Source organism: Eptesicus fuscus, chromosome 22 (assembly GCF_027574615.1).
Source record: "Eptesicus fuscus isolate TK198812 chromosome 22, DD_ASM_mEF_20220401, whole genome shotgun sequence".
NCBI classification, from domain to species: Eukaryota; Metazoa; Chordata; class Mammalia; order Chiroptera; family Vespertilionidae; genus Eptesicus; species Eptesicus fuscus.
The window spans coordinates 2,578,493-2,589,924 of record NC_072494.1 but is presented as its reverse complement, the minus strand read 5'-3'; the positions used below and the strand labels follow the sequence as shown (position 1 = coordinate 2,589,924).

The 11,432-nt window shown below is 52.0% G+C and overlaps 1 protein-coding gene across 2 annotated transcripts in view; it reads right to left on the bottom strand.

Annotated features, from left to right (window-relative positions):
• Nucleotides 1-1,217: 1,217 nt before the first annotated feature.
• PALMD (palmdelphin) overlaps nucleotides 1,218-11,432 on the bottom strand; it is a 35,688-nt gene continuing 25,473 nt past the window's right edge. For both annotated transcript variants that reach the window (XM_028153966.2, XM_028153965.2), the window contains 5 exons: nucleotides 9,629-9,743; nucleotides 9,447-9,480; nucleotides 9,213-9,326; nucleotides 6,104-7,183; nucleotides 1,218-1,612 (listed from right to left, as the gene is read on the bottom strand). In XM_028153966.2, the coding sequence (XP_028009767.2) occupies nucleotides 1,569-1,612; nucleotides 6,104-7,183; nucleotides 9,213-9,326; nucleotides 9,447-9,480; nucleotides 9,629-9,743 (1,387 nt within the window). In that variant the 3' untranslated portion in view covers nucleotides 1,218-1,568. The remainder of the gene's footprint in view (nucleotides 1,613-6,103; nucleotides 7,184-9,212; nucleotides 9,327-9,446; nucleotides 9,481-9,628; nucleotides 9,744-11,432) is intronic.

The following is an 11,432-nucleotide window of genomic DNA, read 5'->3' as shown; positions in this document are numbered from 1 at the left end:
TGTTGAATGATAGCCTGCGTGGTCTTCTCTCAGAAGGAGAGGGGGCTCTGGATCTAACGACTAGGAAATCCCCAAATTTGATAACTTTACTGACTCCCGATGCAGGGAGACGTCTCGAGCAGGAAAACCTGAAGGCAGGCTCATGCAAGTCATGGCGGAACTCTCAAAAATTACAGAGCGCATCCTGGAAGGAGAGAGAGGAAAAGCAAAGATTGCATTCCAACCTCCGACTTCTCCCAGGAGTGTGTGGAGGCCAGCGTGTGGGTCAGGGTTAGGGCCAAGGTTAGGGAAGGGAGGGAAGGAATGGGACCCTGGGACCCAGGGTTGGGGTGTTTGCATGGAAGTGTCTCTGAAATTCGAATCTCCAGATTTTCTAGAACATTCCAGATCAGCAGAGGAGCTCTTTCCTCCTAGAGACCAACTGGCCTTTGCAAAGAACTCGTCTGAGGCCAATGCCTCTCAGGGAGATGCTGGCCCGTCGGGTCTGCTGCTGTTACCTCCCGGCGCCCTACACCGACGACTGAGGTTGGGTCTCATCGTCTCACCAGGGAAATTCACCGGAAGACCCACAGGGCCTGGGTGCCCGGCCCGGGCGTGATCCGGGGAGGATGCGTGTGCGTGGATGTGAGGGTGTTGGGTGGAGTAGGAGAGAACTGGCATCAGACTAGTCTTCAAATTAGGAGCTCACGTCCCGGCAAGAATACGTAGGCATGACATGCGGCACACATTCTTATTGCATTTTGATAACGGGATTCTGTCTTGTTCGCCACCGTCGGTCAAACCCGGGACCAGATCTGTGTCCTCTGAGAATAGGGGAAGTCCTCCATCGAGCAGCCTTAGGTGCTACCCAGTCATGGAACCAGGGTGCTCACATTGAACTGAGTGACAGGAAGGGTGATATTTCAAGAAGAATAAACACGCCAGCTATCGCCTGTGAAGTCATGTACACTAGCAAGATAATCCCAATCCCGTCCCCACACGTGAGGGTGATCATCGCACACGCCTGCTGGATGTGCGCCAGGAGCTGAAGTCTCTACCCAACCAGCCGACTTGGTCCTCGGCGGGAGGATGCGGCTGTCCTAAGGCCTCGGTGGTTTGGGAAGGCACTTTACGTGTCAGGGTTAGAGATGGGTGTTTCTGTGACAAGGGACAGGGGCTTCCTGTGATCTTTCATTTGTATCCGCAAAATTACAACATCAGTTAGTAGAATAGAGCCAGGCTATTTTAAATAACTTTATTCTTAAATTTAACAAGCTCTTATTAGAAATGCTTTGGTATCAATACAATAAAAATATTCTGGTTTTCACCCCCACTGAATCATGTCAAGTAACTGGAAAAGTTGAGTGTCCGTTCCCCCAGCTTTTTGCCATATATATATATATATATATATATATATATATATTCTTTTACAAATAATGGCTACTGCTTACTCACATGGCTTAATATGGATATAACGGTAATTTTTTTGGATCGAAAAGAAAAAGAAAGAAAGAAAGTATCCAGGAGAGAAAGTTGCCAACATTTCTTAGTGTCTTCTCCAAAGTACGTTTATGTAGATGGTACTCCTCTCAGATAACTTTTTTCCCCAGCTTTGCCATTCTTATCCTCAAAGCTGCAAATTAAAGGGAAAAAAAAAAGTTATAATCAGAAGTCTTATTTTTTTACTCTAAATGACCATTTCATAGAATGCAGGAAAGTTTGAAACATACCTCAGATGGTTTTGTCCAACAATGTGAGCATTGTTTTAGTAGCACAAAAAGATAGTAGAAATAATAAGCTATGATTAACTCAGGGTAGAAGCAGGGTCAGAACTAGAAGGAGCCTGTTACTATAAAGATGAGAAAAATCAGTAGAGCAAGCACAGAAAAAGTTGAGTAAATATAGGGTTAGTGCACAGCCTCACTATTGGCCATAGATAAATTCCATCTATGAACTGCGTTTTGTGCATATTTCTGAGCTATGCACAACTAAAAAAAGGCATCGACCCAAACTCTATTTCATGGTTACATTATCTTTTAGTTCATCAAACTTGACTCTACCAAGGGGCTCCATCCTTGGATAGAGACGGGCAAAAACAAAAGTTTTTATAATGAAACCACGTGAACCAGTAATGAAAGTTGGAGTAATCATAAAATGTCGTTGTCAAGGTATAAGTACTTTCAAATGCCAAATATACGTATTCGAGCACATGCCGCCACCGATGAGGTGTTGGATGAAGAGACCATTTTTAAGAACGCCGAGTTAGAATTCAGAGGACGCGTCTGACGTCCTGGTGTCATGCCCTCCAGAGTTAGGGCTCCGAGTACAGCAGCTCCGAGGCATTTTCCGAAAGTTGATAAAGGCTTGCAAGGCGCTGGTTGTGACAGTCATGTTGTGACAGAGCTAGATAACTGATTGCAAAATCTTATTTAATGAAAACAGTAGAAAAGGGAAGACATGCTCTCTCATTGCTCAGCCATCTGTTGTTAGTTGTCTTTAACAAATGAAATGAATGACACCTACAAGAAGCTCTTATTCACACATAGGACCCAATACTGTACCATAACCATGATCACTTTTATCGTCACTTCACTTGTATGACATGATCGCATCTAAATGAAACCAAAGAGTAGTATTTCCCTGGAAGCCTGAAGGGGAATGGTCATTTCTAGCGGGCGGGGTCAAGAATAGTCCCTTGAATTTAGGATCGGGCCAAGAGGGCGGTCTCTATCGCTGGGAGAAGTTGGGAGGCGATGCCTGAGAACATGTCCTTCCGCAGCAGGAGGGGAGCTGGAGGCAGGACAGGCTTTGCCCTTTCTACCCTTGGATTTGTGGGACTCGATCTTGCCCATCCCCAGAGGAGAGCAGGGCCCGGTCCACGGTCAGGGTTTTATCCAACAGCGTGAGCATGATTTCAGTAGCACACAAGAATAGTAGAAATAATAAGCTACTGCTAACCTGGGGCAGAAATAGACTCAGGCCTAGAAGGAACCTTTTTCTGCAAAGGTTGGAAAATGAGTAGAGTGAACACAACATACATTGGCATCCAATGAGATTCTAAAAGGACATCGTAGCTGTGTAAGGCCTCAGGAGCGGGATTCAGTCCCATTTCTCACTGTCCTCTTCCTTAATGGGGAAAAGAACCCTCGCTTGTTAGAGTGTGCTAATTCCTTTCTCTACTCCTGTGGCAATAGGTTGTGTGGGTGTCATGTAGGTAGATGTGTGGGGCCAGGGCGTGAGGTCAGGGGGAAGGCCCGGAGGCGCACAGCTAATCCACCCGGGCTAGCTGCTCCCCTTTCTGCTCTTCTCTGACCTCTACCTCCCCTCCCCGCAGCGATGCAGACGCAGAGCGCTGGCTGGTTGAACCTGGTGGGAGAAAGCTTGCCCCTTCCCCTCAGGACCCCTCGGCTCCGAACGGTTGCCACAGGTTGGTCACATGGGCACCGGCAGCCTGTGCATCCCCCGAAGCTGAGGTTCCCTGTCTCCTCATCCTGAAACGTCACTGACGTCTCTAAGAGGGGAGGACAGAGCCAGGAGAAGTCCGAGTCCAGGCTGGTGAGGATGCCAAAGAGAGCCAGCCGTCCAGCTGGTGGGGAGAGCGGTGACATCCGGAAAGCGCTTGCTGGGGCCCCTCCCTGGTGGGAGCCCTGGCCCTGAGCTGTATCTTAGACCAGCGGTCGCCAGCCTTTCGGACCTCACGGATCACCAGTGGTCCGCGGGCCACCGGGTGGCGACCGCTGTCTTAGACCACGACCCTGTTACGTGCACCCAGCAGACAGACACGACTATGCCGACGTGTTCTTGCCGTGTCGTACGTCGTTCAAAGTTTTGGCTGAAAAATATTGTCTGTAGGATCCCCCGCCTGCTCCTTTTTCCATCCCTCATCCTTCTCCATGCTCTTCCACGTTCACAATTGCTGTTCGCTAAGGCTCTCGTGACAACACTTACACGAAGAGAAGAACAATTCCTAACTGTGATACCTTCCAGGAAGACTGATATGTAGACGGGGACCTATCACATAAGTAAAGGGGTGGACTGAAGTGAACTTTCAGGCACCAGCCATGGCATTTTAGGGGGTGGGTGGGTGGCGAAGTTCAACCTACTCGGTGCTTGTGAAGCAGGGGCTGTGTGTGCTGTGCCCACAGAGGCCCCCCGAGGGCATGTGTCGACGTGATCAGCTTATTGGAAGGACCCACTCAAAGCAGATCAGCGCTGCGAGCCACGCACCGTGTTAGGGAGCAGCATTGCGGCCGCGTCCTGACGGGCGAGGGGCTTGGAGCTTCTGTTTGTAAGATACTCCGCCCGGCAGCGCGGGGCTGTGCATTGTTCCTGGGTCTGGGAGACGCTTCCTGTTTGCCTGATTTTGGCTCAGGGCCCTGAGTAGTGTCTGGAAACATGTGTCACTTCCTGTCTTTTCCTGTGAGGTTAGGGTGTGGCCACGGGAGGGGCGGTGCTGAGTAAAGTCCTAATTGAAAGGTGGGAGGATTTGGGGTGGGTCCTGTCACAGCTCCCGGCCATCCACAGCATGCTCCCCCGATCCCAAGTCTTCCCTGTTGTTTTAAAAATGAATTCAAGATGCAAAGTTTGCTCAGCAGACAAAGCCCGTTCTCGAAAGGGAAAGGGACGTCCTGGTAGCGGGTTTCCATCGTGGGGGACACGCCACGCAACGCTTGGTGCTGGTGGAATCGAGTTCAGGGTTTAGGAAGATAATGTACGTGTCCAGTCGCCAAGAGATTAGAAATGCTTCAGATGGGCAAGTTGACCGTCGGTGAGCCTCATTCAACGACGCCACAGCTGGGAAGAGACCCACTTCACTGTGCTATCGGCAAACCAAGGCTCAGCGTATCGGGTGCGGAGGAAGAAGAATTGGACAGGCACTAGCGAACGCCTGTGGAGTTGTCAGGCTCTGCTCGCTAGACTAGCTGGGACTCAGCAATTATTGCTTTTTTTTTTTTCTTTTTTAAATCCTCACCTGAGGTTATTTTTTCCATTGATTTTTAGAGAGAGTGGAAGAGAGAGGGAAAGACAGAGAGAAACATCGATGTGAGAGAGACACATCAATTGGTTGCCTCCTGCACGGGCCCTGACCAGGGCCTGGGCTGGGGAGGAGCCTGCAACCGAGGTACGTGCCTTCGACGGGAATCAAACCCGGGACCCTTCAGTCCGCAGGCTGATGCTCTATCCACTGAGCCACACCGGCTGGGGCGATAATTATTGCTTTTTAATGAGAATTCTTCTATTAGAGACATGTGAAATGACTGTACCCTTCATATATGTCCCTTACAATATGTCTGGGTGTGTAAGGCAAGTACAGCTTTTATCGTTGATTTTGTCAGATTCTTACTTAGCATTTGTAAGTGGTGAGTAGAGGACCCTAGTCAAGTGCCACCGAGGAATCTAAACTTCTAAGAAGCTGTCGCTTCTGTAGAAAAAGCGTGTGGTTTTCCGCTCGATGCTAAGGAAGATCGGCAGCGTTAAACTGCACCGAGAACGGGGAGTGCGAAGATACAGACAACGGTCAAAACGAATGAACTGAGTTAGGGAAGGCCACGCACAGGAAAACGTTGTAGATGATGCCCTGGAGATAAACTGATATTCTATTTTAACATACAGAGACATTGAGGAAGGAAAGATAGCAAAACTATGGAAAGTAGAAAGAAGGTACAGCAAAGTGATAAAATACCACACTCAAAATAAAATTGGTTTCTTGTTCTTTCTTGCAAAAATAAGGCAATTTGTTAGCTCGTGTCGGAAGCTGAAATCACAGAGGCACACAGAAGGAGCTGGTATCGGGTTCTGGAGCGAGAAGATCTGACATTGATGCGCTAACTGGTTAGTGACGTTAATACCTTCGCACACGGGACCACGCCCCCGGACCGAAGGCGCGTTTTCACGTTACCAATGCCAGCCAGTGCAAAACCCAAATAAGGCGACGATTTAAAAAAAAACACACCCGTTTCTCCTTATCTTTTGAATTGACTGACTCACCTCGGGTGACAGTGAAATCAGGGTTAATGATCAACCTTAGCGTGGGTTAGTGGAAAGCAAGAGGGTTTGTTAGCAACACGGGGACCGGGCTGTCACATGACCGAACAGCAGCGGCAAGCCTTGCCACGCGTGTTACCTGTGAGCGACGGGTCCTCCGTGCCGTCCCCGGCCGTCGGGGCCGCGTGTGGCGGCGGGTGGACAGGGCTGCCCAGGCGTGCTTCTTGCTCTCTCAGCGACATGGAGTTCTTGTGGGGAGAAGGGTGGCGTGCGTTCTCGGGGGGCTTGACCTCCGCTCTCTTCCTGGGGAGAGGTGTTGGCCTGGCCGGCTGGTGCGCCGGACCGTAGGGCGCCCTGGCGTGGGGGGCAGGTTTCCCAGCTTCTCCCTCGCCCTCCTCCTCGTCGATGACCACCAGCTCGGCGTGGATGACGCCGTCGTAGCCCGTCAGGATGCCCCTCTCCTCCGCATCGTCTTCCGCCTGCTGGTACCCCATGAAGATCATGGTCACGGGCTCGGCGCCGTCGATGTCAGAAGGCAGGGAGTGGACGATGTTGTATCGCACGTCTTCCTCGGCCCCCTGCCGAGGGGGAGAAGGGCCCGGGCATTCGGGCCTCCCGACGGGCCCTCCTCTGGGGCCCGGCCTTGCCGTGGGGGAGGGCGCCTGCTTGTCCCGTGTCCCATCCATCCCATCTGCTCCTTCCGAAGCGGCCGGCAGCCTCTCCGAGTGTGGAATCACCCATCGGCGGGGGTGAGGGGTCGGCCGAGGGGGGCTGTCGGGAGGCAAGCCGTCGCCCCTCCCCCCCGACAGCCCGTTGTCTACGTGGGGGACGGAGCGGTCCCTGTCGCCTCCCAGTCCGTTGGCTTGCCTCGGGACCCGTCCCCGGAGGTTCGGCCCGGGGGCCGCGTTCTCCCTCTGCGGGGTGGCGGGCCTGCAGAAGGCGTTGGCGTAGACGGGCTCGTGGTACTCGGTGGGGGACCGGGAGCGCCTCTCGGACGCCTGTCTCAGGAGGTCCTCCACCTCCACGGGCGCCAGGCCGTCCGTGCCGTTGAGCGCGGCCCTGTGGTCGGAGCCGACTTCGTACACCGACTTGCGCCCGTCGTCGTACACTTTCACCCCCTCGCCCGTGAAGTCCTCCGACGGCAGCGGGATGGAGGACAGGACCGTGCTCTCGCCCGTCTTCAGGTCCTTCTCCACCTTGATTTCCATGGCGTACAGAGCTGCGGAGAGACAAGGCCCAGCTCCGGGTCAGTTCCCGCCTCCCCCCCCCCACCCCTTGTACACTAGCCTGCTCTCTCGCGGCCTCTGTGTGTGCATGACGGCCCCTTCTGATGGTTTTCATGGGGCCTGGGCTAGTGTGTGCCTTTCTGATGTTATTCATCAGCTGCACAGTGACCAGGACTGTGGTGAGAGGGGGCTTTAGGTCAGGAGGTGTGCCATCGGCGAAGAATGGGAGGGATGGGAGGAGAGAAGCGGATGGTTTCAGATAGCGAGGCTTTTCCCCAGCACCCGAAGCTGTGTTCTTTCTTTTTTTTTTTTTTTTTATAGGTCACACTTTCTTTTTTTTTTTTTTTTTTAATATTTTTATTGAGGTATTATATGTGTACATATCTTACTATTACCCCCCCCCACCCCACACCCACACATGCCCTCCCCCCCCAGAGTTTTGCGTCCATTGTTTATGCTTATATGCAAGCTGTGTTCTTTCTAATGACAAACCCCACGAGATGGATTTACACGCGTTGGCGTGACTCACAGGGGACACAGACCTTCCCGCGAGCGGGGAGAAGTATTCCGCTCTGTGCGTTCCCCGAGGCAGAGGCCTGCACGGTCCCCGTGTCGGGTTAAGTCCCCCCCCTTGCTGCTCAGGGACCCCGCAGCCACGTGAGACCATAGAGGACACTGATGTCCTCTCCGGGGAGGCAGCCTCACTGTCCAGCTGGCTGTGAAGAGGGCGGGGGCTGCGATCGCAGGCCTCGCCTGTGGCCGGACGCTGCTTCTCACTTTCACTCCCACGGTCAAGTAGAGAAAGGGCTGAAAACAATGCCGCCAGCGGCCCTGCAGCCGGCGGACTGGAGCGAGCCTGCTGATGGGGGGAAACGGAGGCCCCGCCAGGGCCCGGCCAGGCCCCGTGGCTGCCGTTTTAACGGGCGCCGGGAAGCTAATAGGACGGTGGGCGCCGTGGCAGCAGTGTGGCAAGGCTCGCGCTGGCTGGTCCCCACCTTCCTTCCCAAGCCACTGCCTTCCTGCCTCCTCCATCGCCCCGGCTCCTGGCCTCGGCTGCCCGACTGCAATGGCAGAGCCCTCACCCCCACCCCTCACCCTCCACCCCCGTCTCTGCTTCACCCTTCTCTTCAGCATCCTCACTGCCTAAGGTGCTATAGTTTATTATTTACCTAACGTCTGTCTGTTTTCTCCCTTAGAATGTCCGCTCCATGTGGGCAGCGGTTCATTTTTAAATATGTCTTTATTGACTTCAGAGAGGAAGGGAGCGGGGGAGAGATAGAAACATCAGTGATGAGAGACAATCATTGCTCGGCTGCCTCCTGCACGCCCTCTGCACGTGCCCTGGCCGGAAATGGAGCCATGACCTCCTGGTTCACAGGTCAACAGCGGCTGACCACTGAGCCCCCGAGGCCGGGCACCTGCTGTGTTATTCCCTACCGTGCTCTTAGTGCGAGGACGGAGCTTGGCATGGAGCGCGTGGTCACTAACTAGTTGCTGAATGAAGGAGCGAATGGCTGGTACCTGCCCGTGGAACGCAGCTTCCCTTTCTGGTCTAAAATGCAAAGCGTCCCTCTGGGCCCCCATAGAGGACTTCATTTCCCCCGGCGGCTTCGAAGTTTTGTTTTATAAAAACCACCCCCCTTGGGGGTGAACAACGCCTGGCCTGCCCCAGGGGAGTGTTTTATTTTGATTTCAGAGGATCTTAGTGGCCGGAGAGGGTGTCTGCGGGGTGGGATCTGGCGGGAGAGACGCTTTCCAGGAGAGGAGTTTTGATTTCAAGGGCTGCTTGTTCCCGTCAGCCTTCTATCCACTGTCCGTACCTCGTTGCCAGGGAATAGAGCGCCGGGGCTGAACGCCACGGCCGGTCACCCCTACCTGTGCAGGTGACCTCACACCCCACGGGAGGCTGTGAAACGGACCCTGGATTAAGCTGGGCGCGCAACGGGCAGGGCACGTGGCTAAGGTGACCTTGCAAAGCTCTGAAGGCGGGAGCCTGCCTCTGGAGGCAGGTCGCTCGTGTACCTTTTCTATTGTGTTCATCGTCTTCTAGTCCATCATTTCTTTCCTTCCTCAATCGGGAAGGGACGTAGGATTTTGGAAGGTCGGGGATATTAGCATAGATGTCTTCAATCGACTCTGTAAAATTAATATTAATTCAAAATACATCTGGAGGACATGGACAGTCATGGAGACATGTCAGTGGGCTTGTCAAAAAACATCTGAGTGAGACACAGACGAGAATGCTCAGAAACATACCTCCTGGCGTTCCCTCCTCTTCCACCTTCACAGACTATAAGGGAAAGAGAAAGAATTCTTTAAGGTTAACACAGCTGACAAACATAACTTCTGCATATGTGGGTCTACGTTGAAGAATGGGACGCTCTCGCGGACGCGCTTGGAGAGGAAATCTGGGTTTCAGGCTTAATCTGGGCACTCACCCTTATTATGTCTTCCGTCGTCCTCTCCACGGACTTCAGTTTCTTTAAAATCGCCTCTTCATGAGCCGAGATCTGCAGCTCAGCCCTTTCCAGGTCTTGGATCTCTTTTTCAAGCCTGACAACAGAAACGACAGACGTTTTATGGCGACGGCAGGACAAGGGCGTCGCTCTCAGGTGCGTCTCCCCGGGCACCCGCTCTCCTGGGACGATGCATGCGAGTGTCCAGGCGCCTTCCGAGAACGCAGCCCCGCACCAAACCGCGCCTTTGGCCCACGGGAGGCACCTGGCACCCGGCTCTGACTGCACAGTGGTCAGTGCCAGGTGACCGTGTGTCCCGGGGAAAAGGAATTCTTGGTGAAGTATTTGACCCTTGCCACCTGGTCTTCATTGCAATGACTAGTGTTACTTCGAGGTGAAACCCAGGAATGTCTTGGAAAAGACTCTTACGTTTCAAGTTGCACAGAAAGAACCATGTGTGTGTGTCCCTCGCCGGCGTGTCTGACCCACATCTCCATGTAAGCGATTTGGAAAAAATCACAGTGATCTTTTTTCTAGCCAGTCACCACTTTAGAGCAGTGGTTCTCAACCTTCCTCATGCCGCGACCCTTTAATGCAGTTCCTCATGTGGTGGTGACCCCCAACCATAAAGTTATTTTCGTTGCTACTTCATAACTGTGATTTTGCGACTGTATGAATCATAAATATCTGTGTTTTCCGATGGTCTTAGGCTCTACAGCAGCGGTTCTCAACCTTTCTAATGTCGCGACCCACAGGTTGAGAACCGCTAGCAGGGTCGCCTAAGACCATCGGAAAGCACAGATATTTACATTATGATTCATTAACAGTAGCAAAATTACAGTTATGAAGTAGCAACGAAAGTAATTTTATGGTTGGGGGTCACCACCACATGAGGAGCTGTATTAAAGGGTCGTGGCATTAGAAAGGTTGAGAATCACTGCTCTAGAACATTATAATTATTGAGCTCGAGTCAAGAATCACCGCTATTTAACAGGGAAGGACCCTGTGCATCCCAACCCTGGGTATGATCCTTGGTTCTGATTTCAGTTTCCTGAGAGCTGTGCGTGGTATAGTGAGGGAGGCAAATGTGTGTGTGTGTATAGACATATCTATCTATCTATCATCTATCTATCTATCTATCTATCTATCTATCTATCTATCTATCTATCATCTATCTATCATCTATCTATCTATCTATCTATCTATCTATCTATCTATCTATCATCTATCTATCTATCTATCATCTATCTACATTTACGAGTATATGTACACACCTATGTATCTATATACATCCATGTAATTAGTCAAAGTATGTGTATACCTGCATATGCACACATACATATTCATATGGGTATATGTTTAAAAGATTTTAGTTTTAGATATATGTATATATGTGTGTATACCTGTATATACAGGGTACACACACTTTAACAGCTGGTAGATCAATTCTGAAAATGAGATGTATTTCAATAAGCACTGCCTTTAGAATTATTCAGAGCGTGTGTAGACATTTTGGGGGGACACCCTCCATACTTAAAACTAAAATTGTTTGTACGTGGGGCCTCTTGGGGGAGGTCGCTGGGGGCCGGCTCCCTAACCTTCACTTCTTCTCTCTCCCCGATGGGTTAGAGTTTCCGTCATTGCCGCATCCCATCCTCAGGAGGTGTCACCTTTCGGGTGGAGCGGAGGGTGGGGAGAGCTGACTCAGGCAGCGAGAACCAGCGGCGGGGACAGAGCGCTGGCCTCCTGGTGCCTCCCGGGCTGTGAGGCGGGGCCGATGGGTGAG